Below are 15341 nucleotides of genomic sequence, written 5' to 3'. Positions count from 1 at the left end.
GGAATTATCCACATTGAGCTTCCAGCAAATCATCAGTTGGATTCAGGCTTTCCTACTCATGTACTGGTTTCTGTGGCAGTTTCAAGTAGAGGTTTGAAGTCTCTACTCCCATAAGCTGTGACTCTTTGTGTTCACCTGTCTCTCCAGTCTTTGGGACAGCAGTTTGCCCTGTGTCCTCTCTTATGGATCCAAGAATGGTTGCTGATTTTCCAGTCTGTTCTGCTTTTTTTTACTTGTTATGATGGAGTGGGGACTTCCTGAGCTGTTTACATGTGAAACTGGAAACTGCCAATCACTGTTTTTTAATTGGTGAATTTCACTTGGCTAGCCTCTCTCTGTCAACATGCCAAAGCTATTTTCCTCTATACAATTTTGTTTTTTGGGGGAGGTACGCGGGCCTCTCACTGTTGTGGCCTCTCCCATTGCGGAACACAGGCTCCGGACGCGCAGGCTCAGCGGCCATGGCTCACGGGCCCAGCCGCTCTGTGGCACGTGGGATCTTCCCGGACCGGGGCACGAACCCGTGTCCCCTGCATCGACAGGCGGACTCCCAACCACTGCGCCACCAGGGAAGCCCCCTCTATACAATTTTTATACGTATGTAACATTGACATTTACTTTTAGCTTGAATCCTTTTGATGTTAACAGTACGATGTCAGCTGCAGTTACTGAATACCATGTTATTTGAATTGCTATTTCTTTTTATTATTAATTTTTACTTATTAAATTTCTTAGTACTTATTGCTTACTTATATTTTAAAATTCTATATAGTTGTGTTTGTAGTGTAGTTTGTTTCCTTTATCCAGTTGTGTTTTATTATTTTTATATTTTAAAAAATATTTATTTATTTATTTGGTTGCGGTGGATCTTGGTCGCGGCGGATCTTTGTTGCGGCGGGCTGGCTCCTTGGTTGTGGCAGGCGGGCTCCTTGGTTGTGGCACGCGAACTCTTAGTTGCGGCATGCGTGTGGGATCTAGTTCCTGGACCAGGGATCGAACCAAGGCCACCTGCATTGAGAGCACCGAGTCTTAACCACTGCGCCACCAAGAGAGTCCCCCAGTTGTCTTTTAGAGGGAAGTTTTATGGATTTTAAACTTCGAATTTTTGAATGTCTGAAAATGTCTGTAACTTTATTCTTTCACATGAATGCTGATTTGGGGGGAACATAATTCTGTTTCAAATAATTTTCTTTCAGAACTTCAAAGTTACATCTTCATTGTCTTTTAATGTCAATTGTTGCTGAAAATGATGTGATACCTGTTTTTTTTTTTAATAGGCAGTCTTTGTTCCCTCTTAGGTTAAAAAATTGAGAAACAAAGATCTGTAGTCTTAAGTTTTCTATTTTGTTTTTGTTTTCCTAAGAATAGTTCTATTAGAATTAGTTTTCATTTGAGGATAGTTAAAATGAAAGGGTATTGTTATATTAAAAAAAAAAACCCAACTAATAAACTCCCGTGTTTCCCCCAAATCTTAAGCTTGAATAAAAGGAAAGGCCCTTGAGAGGTGAATAACCTTCCCTCCTGTTGCCATCCTCCAGTGTCTTTTTAATGCTTGCATCAATGAGTAATGCCCGGCTTCCTGAGGTAGCATATTTTCCTTCCTCCTTTTTGGCTGCTCCTAAATTTATATATTTTGAATTGGAATATGGCCAGCTCCGCAATTTGTGTATTGTCTTCTTAATGGACAGTTCAAAACAAAACTCCTCTTCCAGGCAATTGTAATTTTAGTTTACATGATGAACTATATATGGTGTCTTCTTTTATACTTACAATTCCTATCCAGGTGTTTCAAAATTTGTAACTGCTTTTTAGCTAAGGTTAATTGAAAAATATGTAATAACTTTGTACCTTTTTATATAAATAATTTGTATCTTCAGCTGCCCCTTTATTTAGTTAATTTTTTTTTTCGACTTAGACCTTGTGTGGACAGTAATGACCTCACGTTTCCGATTGCCTGCTGGCAGAACCTACAATGTACGAGCATCAGAGTTGGCCCGAGATAGACTGCATACAGAGGTGGTTTGCAACATCCTTCTTCTGGATAACACTGTACAGGCTTTCAAAGTTAATGTAAGTATTTTATGTCTTTTTTAATTTTAATAATCTGGTTATAAATCTGAATTTAGATTAAATTTTAAAACTAAAATTGTTTAATCATAGTACAGTTTGAAAAGCCTTCTTCAAAGAGGAAGGTCTTGTTAGTTTGGTTTTTGTAACTATCAAATACACATTCTAATTCAAGGTCTTTTAAGGGGTTGACAAACCAGCAGCACATTATTAGTGGAGCAGGTCAATAGTATGTAGGTGGTTTTTATAAATGTGCTTGAGGGTGCGGGAAAGGAATCTTGTTCTCATAAATAATTTATACATTCCCATTGTGATCTTATTCTACTGTCTGTGAAGAAAATTTTTACTAAACAAAGATAAATAGCAGCCCTGATCTTATCTGAGCCTTATCTGAAACATTTATTCAACAAATGTTTGTTCATCCTACCTGTGTCCAGCTTTATTTGCTCAACATTGTGAGTTTCACCTGTGTGGTGTGTTAGCAGTAGTTGGTTCATTTTCATTGCTGTGTAGTACTCTCTTGTATGAGTACACCACAGTTTACTTATCCATTTATTTATCTCCATTTATTTGTCCAGTTTATCGTTTGTGTATATTTGGATCGTTTCCACCCTGGGCTCTTATCAGTAATGTTGCTGTGAACATGTCTTGATATATGCAAAGGCATTCCTCTTTTTTATTTAGATGATTCCACACGTACAGAAAGGGGAGAGACTAGTGTCATGAATACCCACCTACCCTTTTCCTAGATTGACCTGTTGTTAACATTTTGCTCATTTCCTTTATCTTCCTTTTTTTCTGTGTGTGTTTTCTGACCCTTCTGAAAGTAGGTGGTACACTTCACCTGTGTTTCAGCAGCCTCAGGATCTCATAAATTACAGCTATATCATTATCACACACCAAAATTTAATATTATGAATATAACAGTATCTAATATATAGTCCATATTGAAACTGGAATTCCTCATTCCTCATTTCCACATCTCCAGGATAACACCTTCATTTGTTTCCTGCTATGTTACACAGGTATTTCTAGACTTTGAAATCTTGAAGTAATCTAAAATATTGATCTTCTGAAATCCTGCCTTTTGTGACAACATGGGTGGACCTTGGCATCATGCTAAGTGAAATAAGTCAGACAGAGAAAGACAAATACAGTATGATTTCACTCATATGTGGAATCTAGAAAAGCTGAACTCAGAATGGTGGTTGGCAGGGGCCGAGGGATGGGGGAAATGGGGAGATGTTGGTCAAAGGGGACAAACTTCCAGTTACAAGATGAATAAGTTCTGGGAGCTAATGTACAGCATGGTGACTAATGGCGACAGTACTGTGTTCTACACTTGAAAGTTGCTAAGAGAATAAATCTTAAATGTTCTCACCACACATTATGTTTATGCTGTATTTCCCATCTAGCATAATTTTCCTATTGGGCACTTCAGTTGATGATAGTATTGTATTTTTCAGTGTGGAAATCAATGTGCTGTTTAATTACTCTTATAGGAAGACATATTTATTTTATTTTGGTTTATATTTAGATCTTTTAATATATATTATATTGATATATTTATTGATTTTTTAAAAGATTTATTATTTATTTAATTTATTTTTGACTGCGTCAGGTCTTAGTTGCTGGCACACGGGATCTTTGTTGGGGCATGTGGGATCTTTTTTTTTTTTTTGCGGTACACGGGCCTCTCACTGTTGTGGCCTCTCCCGTTGCGGAGCACAGGCTCCAGACACGCAGGCCCAGCGGCCATGGCTCACGGGCCCAGCCGCTCCGCGGCATGTGGGAGGCGGACTCTCAACCACTGCGCCACCAGGGAAGCCCCCACGTGGGATCTTTTATTGTGGCGTGTGGGCTTCTCTCTAATTGTGGCATGAGGGTTTTCTCTTCTCTAGTTGTGGCCCACGTGCCTCTGTAGTTATGGCGCACAGGTTCCAGAGTGCCTGGGCTCTGTAGTTTGTGGCATGCGGGCTCTCCAGTTGAGGTGTGAGAGCTCAGTAGTTGAGGTGCACAGGCTTAGTTGCCCTGTGGCATGTGGGATCTTAGTTCCCCGACCAGGGATCGAACCTGTGTCCCCTGCATTGTAAGTATGTCTATTCCTCTGAGTGTCAGGGCTGGAATCATTCAGAGTGTCTGAGCTGCTTTGCATTTTTATTACAGATGCTGATTATTTTAATCTACATGAATGGTTCCCTAGTTATGTAGCTTACAGCCTGTGCAGTGGTTCATGATAGGCTGCAAACTAGTAGGGGAGCTTGAACCTCTGCTAGTTATTCTCTCATGTCCATTAAATACCTTTAAGTCTCAGAAATCCTCACTGTTGGCAGCTGCTAGGCTCACCAGCATCTCTGTTCACCAGGAAGGAGAACCACTTAGTTTCCTTTGGAGACTACCGGCGGATGATTTGTAACGTCTTAGCTGTTGCAGGCATTGCTTTCCCTAAAAGATTTCTGCACCACAGATCAAATATTCATTGTTGCCAAAGCCTGCTTTTTTTCCATCTGGTGTTTTATCTCATCAGAGTTTTTCCTTTATATTTTCCTGAGAGAAAATGCGGTACTAAAGGAGTTGATACAACTTCATGAGTTTTTTTTCTCTTTCTCTTTCTCTGTTGTGGACATAGGAGTGAGGTAAGCCCATAAGTGTTGCTTCAGCTTCAAGTTCTGTTTACACAGCCATTCTTTTTACTGTAGCCAGCCTATGGAATTGTCTCCCTCATGCCCTAAATTCATCATCAATTCACCAAAAACTTGTTTCCATTAATATTTTTAAATGTATAGTATCTGTACTACAAGGATTGATTTCACCAACCTATGAGGATTTTTTGCCTAAATTTTGTTTTTATTTTTACTTTGGTACACCTGTATAGCAAGCAGTAGGCTGTGTGATAAGGAAGAGTTCTGTAGAACCAACCTGTTCCAGTTATTAGGACTGCATAAGAAATTACCCCCAAACTTAGTGGCGTATTTATTATCCTCAGGGATTCTGTGAGTCGCAGATCCAACAGGGATGATTTTTTAAAAAAAATTTTTTATTTTTTTGCGGTACGCGGGCCTCTCACTGCTGTGGCCTCTCCCATTGTGGAGCACAGGCTCCGGACGCGCAGGCTCAGTAGTTGTGGCTCACGGGCCTAGTTGCTCCGCGGCATGTGGTATCTTCCCAGACCAGGGCTCGAACCCGTGTCCCCTGCATTAGCAGGCAGATTCTCAACCACTGCGCCACCAGGGAAGCCCCTATATATTTATTTTATATGTGAATGTATATGTATAAAATTGACATATATAGAGTTATATTTGGAAAAACTGAAATAATATTCAAAATGTATGATCATTTATTCAGCACATGTGATTCAGTGCACAGTTCTGAGGCACTTCATAGGTAGCAGTATGTAAAGACAAAACTAAACTTGTGCAGTGAGGATTTTTGTTTGTTTACTTTCATTTTTGTCCACATTGCATTTTCCCTCAGTTTTCTTTTTGTTCTTTGTAATGTATCTCTTATGTACTCAATAAAGAATAACTGATAACTTCTTTTATTGAAGTACAATTGATTTTATAATATTGTGTTGTTTCTGGTATGCAGCATAGTGATTCTGTGAGTCTGTTTCTGTTTTGCATATATATTCATTTATATTGCTTTTTTAGATTGCACAGATGAGTGATACCATATAGCATTTGTCTTTCTCTGACTTACTTCACTTAGTATGATAATCCCTAGGTCCATCCATGTTGCTGCAAATGGCATTACTTCATTCTTTTTTATGGCTGAGTAGTATTCCATTGTATATATGTACCACATCCTCTTTATCCATTCATCTGTTGATGGGCACTTTGGTGGCTTCTTTGTCTTGGCTTGTCTTGGTAAATAGTGCTGCTATGAACATTGGGGTGCATGTATCTTTTCGAATTAGTGTTTTTGTTTTTTCCAGATATATACCGAGGAGTGGAATTGTTGGATCATATGGCAATTCTATTTTTAGTATTTTAAGGGATCTCACCAATTTACATTCCCATCAACAGTATATGAGGGTTCCTTTTTCTCACACCCTCTACCACATTTGTTATTTGTAGGCTTTTTGTTTGTTTGTTTGTTTCTTTGTGTGTGTTTTTTTGCGGTACGCGGGCCTCTCACTGTTGTGGCCTCTCCCGTTGCAGAGCACAGGCTCCGGACGCACAGGCCCAGCGGCCATGGCTCACGGGCCTAGCTGCTCCGCGGCATGTGGGATCTTCCCGGACCGGGACACGAACCCGTGTCCCCTGCATTGGCAGGCGGACTCTCAACCACTGCGCCACCAGGGAAGCCCTGTAGGCTTTTTGATGATGGCCATTCTGACAGTTGTGAGGTGATACCTCATTGTGGTTTTGATTTGCGTTTCTCTAATAATTAGCGATATTGAGCATCTTTTCATGTGCCAATTTGTCATGTGTATGTTTTCTTTGGAAAAAATGTCTATTCAAGTCTTCTGCCCATTTTTTGATTGGATTGTGATATTGAGTTAAAAGAGCTGTTTGTATATTTTGGATATTAACCCCTTTTCAGTCGTATCATTTGCAAATACTTTTTCCCATTCCATAAGGTTTTTTTTTTGTTTTGTTGATAGTTTCCTTTGCTGTGCAAAAGCTTAATTAGATCCTATTTGTTTATTTTTGCTTTTATTTCTTTTGCCATGGGAGACTGAGCTAAGAAAATATTGCTACAATTTACGTCAACGAGTGTTTTGCCTATGTCCTCTTCTGGAAATTTTATGGTGTCGTGTCTGGTATTTAGGTCTTTAAAGTGTTTTGAGTTTATTTTTGTGTGTGGTGTGAGGAAATGTTCTAAATTTATTGTTTTATGTGTAGCTGTCCAGCTCCCAGCACCACTCACTGGGGCAGCACCAGGCAGTTGAAGAGACTATCTTTCTCCATTGTATTATGTTCTTGCCTCCTTTGCTGTAGATTAATTGACCCTAGGTACATGGGCTTGTTTCTAGGCTCTCTAACGGCTAATTTTTAAAAATGATACCAGTACTTCAGTTGTTAGTGTAAGATGCAGTAAATCATAGATTTTTCCCCCTTGAAATAAAATGAAATTCAATTAATAATATTGTAGTTATGTTACAGCTTGGGTTGATGAATATTTAGTTGGCTGAACCTCACCTTGTTTCATCTGGTAAACTACTTGTTAACCACATCTGTAGTACAAACTGGATTATAGAGTTGGGGTTAGCAGGTGGCTGCTGATTGAAGTGGGAGGCAAAAGGAGTGTAAGGATGATGGATTTACCTAAACGGAACATACTTGGAATCATTTTACAGTCATATTTGTAAAGGAGGATAGGGTTTGGGGGATTTTTTCCTAGTTATTGTTCCCCTGTCTTTATTTTTCACATGAGAAGATAAGTTTAGAGTCATTAGGTTACTTGCCAAGTTGGTAGCAGAGCCAGTAATGTGTGTGTGTATGTGAGAAGGTGTGTTTGGACCTGTTATTTTCAACACTTAACCATTTTATTAAGTATTATTTCTAGCCCTACTTACATTTGATAGCTTTTTTTTTGGCCACACTGCGTGGCACACGGGATCTTAGTTCCCTGACCAGGGATCAAACCTGTGCCCCCTGCAGTGGAAGTGTGGGGTCTTAACCACTGGACTGCCAGAGAAGTCCCTAAATTTGATTTCTTAATTCCTTTAAAAATACTATCGTTTACACATCATCCAGATTCCCTAAGAAATTTTTTGTTTTTACATTTATTGGTTTATTCATGTACACAATTTAAAATAATTGTTCTGTAAAGTGTCACAACAAAAACTAACAGAACCCTAAACCTACCCTGTTGCCCCTTAGAAGTAACTGCATTTGACACGCTTAGTTTTTCTCTCATATTTATTACCATGGTTCTAAGAAACATCTTACAGTATGTCTGGTTTTGTCTGGTTTGTTTTTTGTTGTTTGTATTATGTATTGACTTTGGAGGATGAGACTTTACTTCTCCTTCCCCTCCATACACACATACTTCCTCTCTATCATCCTTTCAGTAAACAAAGTAGTTATATAGTAATATTTGGTTAGTTCAGAATGTCTTTTCGCTAGAGGGAAATCCTTCAGTCATCTGCCTGGAGCTTGTGGAGCCCTGACTGGGACTTCTTAGAGCTGAGGGAGAGAAGGGGACTAGGGAGGTCTCAGCTCTTCCGTAGGTAGACTTCCATTTATCATGTGGATTTCCCCTGTTTTCAGCTCAGTGAAAATTAATCAGCTGTACCTGATGTCTCTGAGTCCAGATTATCACTGGCTCATTTTCTTCAGAGAGTGACTCTCTAGTTCTTGCATGATTGGCAGAGGGACGGGGAGTGAGAGCTGGTCATGAAGAGCTGTCTCAGACTTGCTCTGAGTGCTGCCCTCTCAGCATCGTCGTGGATCTTAAGCACACATTTGTGTCCAGTCTGCCTCGTTTATTAACCTTGAAGTCTCTCAGATTGATTTGCAACATCTACTCTGAAGGAGAACTTACTATTTACGAAGGTGTTTTGAGGAAAATCAGATGTTAAAATGGAAGTGGACATACTTAGTGCAAAAAGATGTGATAATTGGCCAATTGTCGTAGTGTTTGAAAATTCCAAGATTGTAGTATGTGATAGGTTATTAAATCTTTTCTCTGTTTTGAATTTTTTTTCCTAAACTATATCATGTTAAGCACAAGAAAAGTATCAACGAGATTTATAATTGTGCACAAAGTTACCATATTTCTTGGTTTATTCTTTGATTGTTTTTATCAGGCATGTATAGTTCTTAGGTCTTAATATATTTGTCATGCATAAGTCTTTACTGATAAAGACATTTACTTCTATTGAAAGAATTTCCTAGGCAGTTATCCAGTGATGAATTTATAGGTTTTTATTTTGAAGATTTACTGGTCCTGTGATTATACGCAAGTTGCTCTACCTTACTGTATTGCAGATTCATTTGTTAGGAAAGAACACCTGTCTTGCATAGGATGTTTAGAATTAAATGAGAGTATTTTGAAGTGTTGTTTATGTGTCTGACTCACATTACACATTTAGAAAGGTTGATTCTTCTTTGCTTTATTGCTTGTGATCCAGTCGACCTGTTCTCTAGTTCCAGAAATGTTTTCTTGGAAGAATATTATTATTAAAATTTCACAAAACAGCAGTCTCCTAATTGCTTTATGTGTATATATGATATTCTTACCTGTGTACTGTTGTACGTGTACAGTTTCCAAAACCCAGTTTGTTTCTGGCATATTGATTAAAAATACATGTACATGGGAATTCCCTGGTGGTCCAGTGGTTAGGACTGTGCTATCACTGCCCAGGGCCCGGGCTCAATCCCTGGTCAGGGAACTAGGATCCTGCAAGCTGCACAGCATGGCCAAAAAAAAATAAAAATAAATAAGAATAAAAATACATGTACATGGAAATTGTAAAAATTTCAAGTGCAAGTTTATTCTTAAAGCGTAAAGAGGAGGGACTTCACTGGTGGTCCAGTGGTTAAGACTTCGCCTTCTAATGCAGGGGCTGCAGGTTCGATCCCTGGTTGGGGAACTAAGATCCCACATGCCTCGTGGTCAAAAAATCCAAAACATAAAACAGAAGCAATATTGTAACAAATTCAATAAAGACTTTAAAAATGGTCCACGTCAAAAAAAACTTAAAAAAAAAAAGTAAAGAGGAAACAGTTGTCAAATATTACATTTTTGAGGACTTCCCTGGTAGCGCAGTAGTTGAGAATCCGCCTGCCAATGCAGGGAACACGGGTTCGAGCCCTGGTCTGGGAAGATCCCACATGCCGCGGAGCAACAAAGCCTGTGCACCACAACTGCTGAGCCTGCTCTCTAGAGCCCGTGTGCCACAACTTCTGAGCCCGCGTGCCACAACTACTGAAGCCTGTGCACCTAGACCCCAGACTCTGCAACAAGAGAAGCCACTGCAATGAGAAGCCTGCGCACCGCAACGAAGAGTAACCCCTGCTCGCCGCAACTAGAGAAAACCCGCTGCCCGCAGCAACGAAGACCCAATGCAGCCAGAAATAAATAAATAAATAAATAAATTTTAAAATATATTACATTTTTGAGAATTAGGTATATTTTATCTTGGCACTAGTACAGTAAATTAAGTTGTCATTGTTCATGTACTTTAATGACAACAGTTATTTAGTGCCTCATATATTATGAGAAAAAGTTTCAGAAAATAGCTGTAAGCCATTAAAATTTTGATAAATATATGATGGATTCTATTTAGAAAGATTCTGTAGCCTAGTGTCCCCTACTCTAGAAATTATGTATAGTTGTTGTTTATTATAATATGTATAATACATTATACACTCTGGTGCACAGATCTTTACTGTACAACTCAATGAATGTTTATGTATGTATACATCTGTGGAACTACCACCAGATTAAGGTATTGAATACTTCACTCACCAAGAAAGATTCCCTTGTGCTCTCTAAGTATTTCTTACTCCATTTTATCTCCTTTATTAGCTTTTCTTGATTAACCTTTTAATGTCATACTGTTAGTGATTACCTTAGAAATTGCAAAATGTGTCATGACTTACAAAAGTCTGCCTTTATTTAGTACAGTTGACTGTTGAACGTAACAGGTTTGAAATGTGTGGTTCCACTTATACGTGGATATTTTTCAATGAATACATACATATTTTCCAGTGAATACATACACAACCCACATTTGGTTGAAACTGCAGATGTGGAACCGTGGATATGTAGGCTGACCACAAAGTTACACACATATTTTCAACTGTGTGGAGGATCAGCACCCCTAACCCCCAGGTTGTTCAAGGGTCAACTGTACTTCTACCATGTTCCCCCCCCAAATGCAAAAACCTTAAAGCAGTTTAAATCCATTTACCTGCCTCCTACTTTTTTGCTATTGTTCTTATGTATTTTTGCCATCCTCCTCATATGTTATAAACCCTACAAGACATTGCTATTATTGCTTTAAATAGTTAACAGTCTATTATATTTCCCTTTATATTTAAACCTTTTGCAGCTCATTTCTTATATATCCATGCTTCCATATAGAATCTTTTCCCTTCATCCGAAAGAACCTCTTTTATTATTTTCTGAAATAGAGACTGTTAATACAGTTTTTCAACTTTTTGTTTGTCTGAAAATGTATTTACTTACTCCTTATTTTGGAGGATATTTTTGCTGGGTATAGAATTCTACATGGATAGTTTTTTTTCTTTGTAGTTTAAAGATGTTGTTTCATTGACTTTTTCTTGAGGAGCCATCTTGAGAACTCATTTTTCATTCTTACTGTTCTTGAGCAGGACAAGAGATATGTCCTTTCTTCCTCTGTTTTTGAGTTTTTTCTCTATTTTTGACTCTAGTGTCTCCTCTATAATATAGCTAGATACGGTTTTGTGTTTATCTTGCTTGTGTGTTTGTGCGTTTATCTTGCTTGGTATTCACTGAGCTGCTTAAATCTGTAGGTGGTGTCTTATACAATTTGAGAACTTCTTGTCCTTTACAGATTTAAATATTGCTTCTGGCCCATTTTTTCTTCTCTCCTTCTGGACTCCATTACATCTGTTAGACTGACTACATCCCACATCTAACATATGTTCTATTTTGTTGTTTATAATTTCTCTGTGTTTTGAATAGCTATTAACTTGTTTTTGAGTCTGCTAATTCTTTTCTTTTGCTGTTAAACCATCCAACAAATTCCTCTGTTTCACATATTATATTCTGCAGTTCTAGAATGTCAGTATGATCATTTTTATAGATTATAATTCTGTTTTGAAGTATTTTATATTTTAATCCACTTTCTCTGTTCTCCCTCTGTTGTCTTTAATATGTAATCATAATTACTTTGAGGCCCTCACAGACCAAGACCAATATGTAGATCCCTTATAGGTCTGTGTATTTCTGTGGACTGCTTTGTCTCTTGATTATTAATCACTTTCCCTGCTTCATGTACCTACTAATTTAGCTTCGTATGATTGATATTGTGAGCGTAATGTAGAGCAGCAGATAGCAAACTGTGACCCATGGGCCAAATCCAGCCTGGTGGCTATTATTGTGTGGCCCATGAAGCTGAGAATGGATTTTACATTTTTACAGGTTTTTGGTTTTGTTGTTGTTTTTTTTTTAAAGAAGATGTTGGAGGGTAGGAGTTTATTAATTAATTAATTTATTTTGCTGTGTTGGGTCTTCGTCTCTGTGCGAGAGCTTTCTCTAGTTGTGGCAAGTGGGGGCCACTCTTCATCGCGCTGCGCGGGCCTCTCACTATCGCGGCCTCTCTTGTTGCGGAGTACAGGCTCCAGATGCACAGGCTCAGTAGTTGTGGCTCACGGGCCTAGTTGCTCCATGGCATGTGGGATCTTCCCAGACCAGGGCTCGAACCTGTGTCCCCTGCATTAGCAGGCAGACTCTCAACCACTGTGCCACCAGGGAAGCCCGGTTTTGTTGTTTTTTAAGAGAATGTGCAACAGAGACTATTTATGGCCTTCAAAACCTAAACGTATTTACCTGCTGGTCCTTTATGGAAAAGGTTTGCTGACCCCTATTCAACCCCTAGTGTAGAAGCTCTGGACCATTGTCTTCCTCTAAATAGCATTGAATTTTATTCTGGCAGCCAGTTAAATTGCTAATGGACCACTTTGATCCTGTGGAGACTTAGTTTTAGCTGTTGTTAAATAAGATAAGTCTGTTTTAGCTTTGTTCTCATTCCTAGGGCATGGGTTGTCTAGGGTCTCGACTAAATGCCTGGGTTCATCACGGTCTCTCTCCTCTGAGCCTGAACTCCGTTTCTTCATTTCTTCGGAACCCTGCAGCCTCTGCAATCTTTGTTTAGCTAACAGCCCCCCAACAGCCATTCTCTGCTAGGCCTCTAGGAGTTTCGCCCTGTGCATGCACAGCCTAGGAGGCAGATGAGAGCCGGGGAGTTTTATGTAGATTTCTGTAGCTTCTTCTCTTTGACTCTTTCCTCTGTAATAACCTGCCCCCGCCCCCAACCCAACTTACCTTAGCAACCCCAAACAGTAATTTTAGTTTTCTCATCCTAGCAAGATAGCCACTCTGCTTGGGCTCCATTTCTCTACACCATGATTTGGAAAATGCCCTTAAGGAGAGAGCCAACATGAATGTGGTATTTGATTAATCTGGTTCTCTTCTCTCAAGGATCATAGTGCTGTGTTGGGTGTTGTCTAATGCCTGCAAATAGTTCATCTTCTCTCTCTCTCTTTTTATATTTGGTCCAGCTTTTGTAGATGTTTATAGCAGGAGGGTATACTAACACTAGCTACTCCATCATGACAAGACCAAACATTTTGATTGTTTTGAAATGGGAATATATATCTCATTACATAATAGTGGATTTTGATTTGAGAACATTTAACATATTGCTTGCTCTGTTCCTTGATCCACTGTTCAGTTGAGCCAAATAGAAGGACTCAGATCTCAGTGAAAAATGGTAAATATATGTATCTTATAAAATCAGATTAGTCTAAGATATTATTGATTTGGTGAAGGGGATAAAATGGCACTTACTTTCCAAAGAATGAGGCCCTAACAAGGCAGGCCAATGTCTTGTTCTTTTAGAAGATTTCAACTCAGGAGTCATCTGCCACATTTGAGATGCACCTTAACCCTAGGTGAGCTGCGCTCAGCTATTATCAGAGGAACTTTCTTTGGCTGATCAATTCTTAATAATTATTTAACAGTTTTGTGTTTGTTGTTTACATATCCAGCATCTTTAAAACAATTTATAAATATTTTAACCCACAGTTTATCTCTTAACTGCCATGTTCACAGTGTGCATGGAATAAGGGGCTGGTATGCAGTACCTTCTGGCTTATTTCATATTCTTTGAGGGAACAATCATTTAAGTGTTTTTGCCATCATATAGGGTATTTATATTGTACTGCATGTAAGGGCTGTCTGTATAGGCCACTGGTTCACAAGATTAATTTGATGAAACTAGGTAGTTAGCTGGGGGTCTACTTTCTCTCTCTTGTTCTATGTGTCTCTTTTGAAGTTGAATAGTATGCCCTTCTCAGATAGATGTGATCTGTTCTTTGGAAAAGGATGCATGACATAGCTCTGTTTCCCTGCTAGAACTAGCAAACAAGCTTTCAGTATTCATTGGAGTGGTGTTGGTGACCACAGAAAGAGATAGAGGGTTTTTTTTTGTTTTTCTTAAATTTTATTTATTTTTGGCTGCATTGGGTCTTTGTTGCTGCGCGCAGGCTTTCTCTAGTTGTGGCGAGAGGGGGCTGCTCTTTGTTGCAGTGCATGGGCTTCTTATTGTGGTGGCTTCTCGTTGTGGAGCACGGGCTCTAGGTGCGCAGGCTTCAGTAGTTGCAGTACGTGGGCTCAGTAGTTGTGGCTCGTGGGCCCTAGAGCGAGGCTCAGTAGTTGTGGTGCATGGGCTTAGTTGCTCTGTGGCATGTGGGATCTTCCTGGACCAGGGCTCGAACCTGTGTCCCCTGCATTGGCAGGCGGAATCTTAACCGCTGTGCCACCAGGGAAGTCCCCAGAGATAGAGTTTTTGTCGCATAGGTAAGCTACACGACTCACTCTCTGATGCCCCACTGCCTGTGATACCTGTGATAGACACTCCCCTGGGTGATTCTCTGTTCTGAGTGCCCCGTGGACCCAAGAATCCCCCAGAGGAAGCCCAGTGTGACCCTCTGCCCAGAGGCTGATGTTGGTGCTTGTGGTTGGATTCTGCTGAGCACAATACTGTAGAAAGGAAATTACTTTTCGGCTTTGTACCCATTTAGAATGTTATTCATAACTCAAGTTAGGTAGTTAAATATCTGTATATTAGAAATTTGTTTTTTTGTTAAAGGTAGCATCTGTTTAGCCTTATTTGAGTCTTTGCCTTTATTTAACATTTTTAATAAAAAAGACTAGAAATAATTGTGCTTCCAAAAGTTTAAAATAAAACAGCCCTGGACTTGCATATATACACATGCATTGCATGTACACATACAGCAAAATTTATCACTTTCAAAAACCTTTATCTTGAAACTCTTTTCTCCTCCTGTTTGGGAATTCAGTATAGTAATTTGTCTTCCTTTTCAATATTTTTCCTAGTAACTGGTTTTATGACTCTAATTTTTTCATTCACCTTTTGAATTCTACACGATTTTTAATGTAACAGTTTGTTTAGTTTCCACAAAGAAAAGCAACAGCTGTGATATATGAGGAATTAGTAATACTGTTATGACAAACATTTTTCTGAATGTGCATACATTTGCTTTTGATGCTTCCTTTGATTTGTTTATAGTAAACTTCAGAGTGTGTAG

The 15341-nt window shown here is 39.1% G+C and overlaps 1 protein-coding gene across 1 annotated transcript in view; it reads left to right on the top strand.

The window, feature by feature from the left end:
* Positions 1-1920: 1920 nt before the first annotated feature.
* Positions 1921-15341, top strand: part of PTPN4 (protein tyrosine phosphatase non-receptor type 4) — a gene marked incomplete at its 3' end in the record, with an annotated part of 144046 nt that continues 130625 nt past the window's right edge. The window contains exon 1 of the mRNA XM_082682078.1: positions 1921-2070. Coding sequence (XP_082538204.1) covers positions 1933-2070 — 138 coding nt within the window. The 5' untranslated portion in view covers positions 1921-1932. The remainder of the gene's footprint in view (positions 2071-15341) is intronic.

This window comes from Grampus griseus, assembly GCF_964374135.1.
Source record: "Grampus griseus genome assembly, contig: HAP1_SCAFFOLD_50, whole genome shotgun sequence".
Classification (NCBI taxonomy): Eukaryota; Metazoa; Chordata; class Mammalia; order Artiodactyla; family Delphinidae; genus Grampus; species Grampus griseus.
Note: the sequence above shows the minus strand (reverse complement) of the source record. Positions and strands in the feature narration are given on the sequence as shown.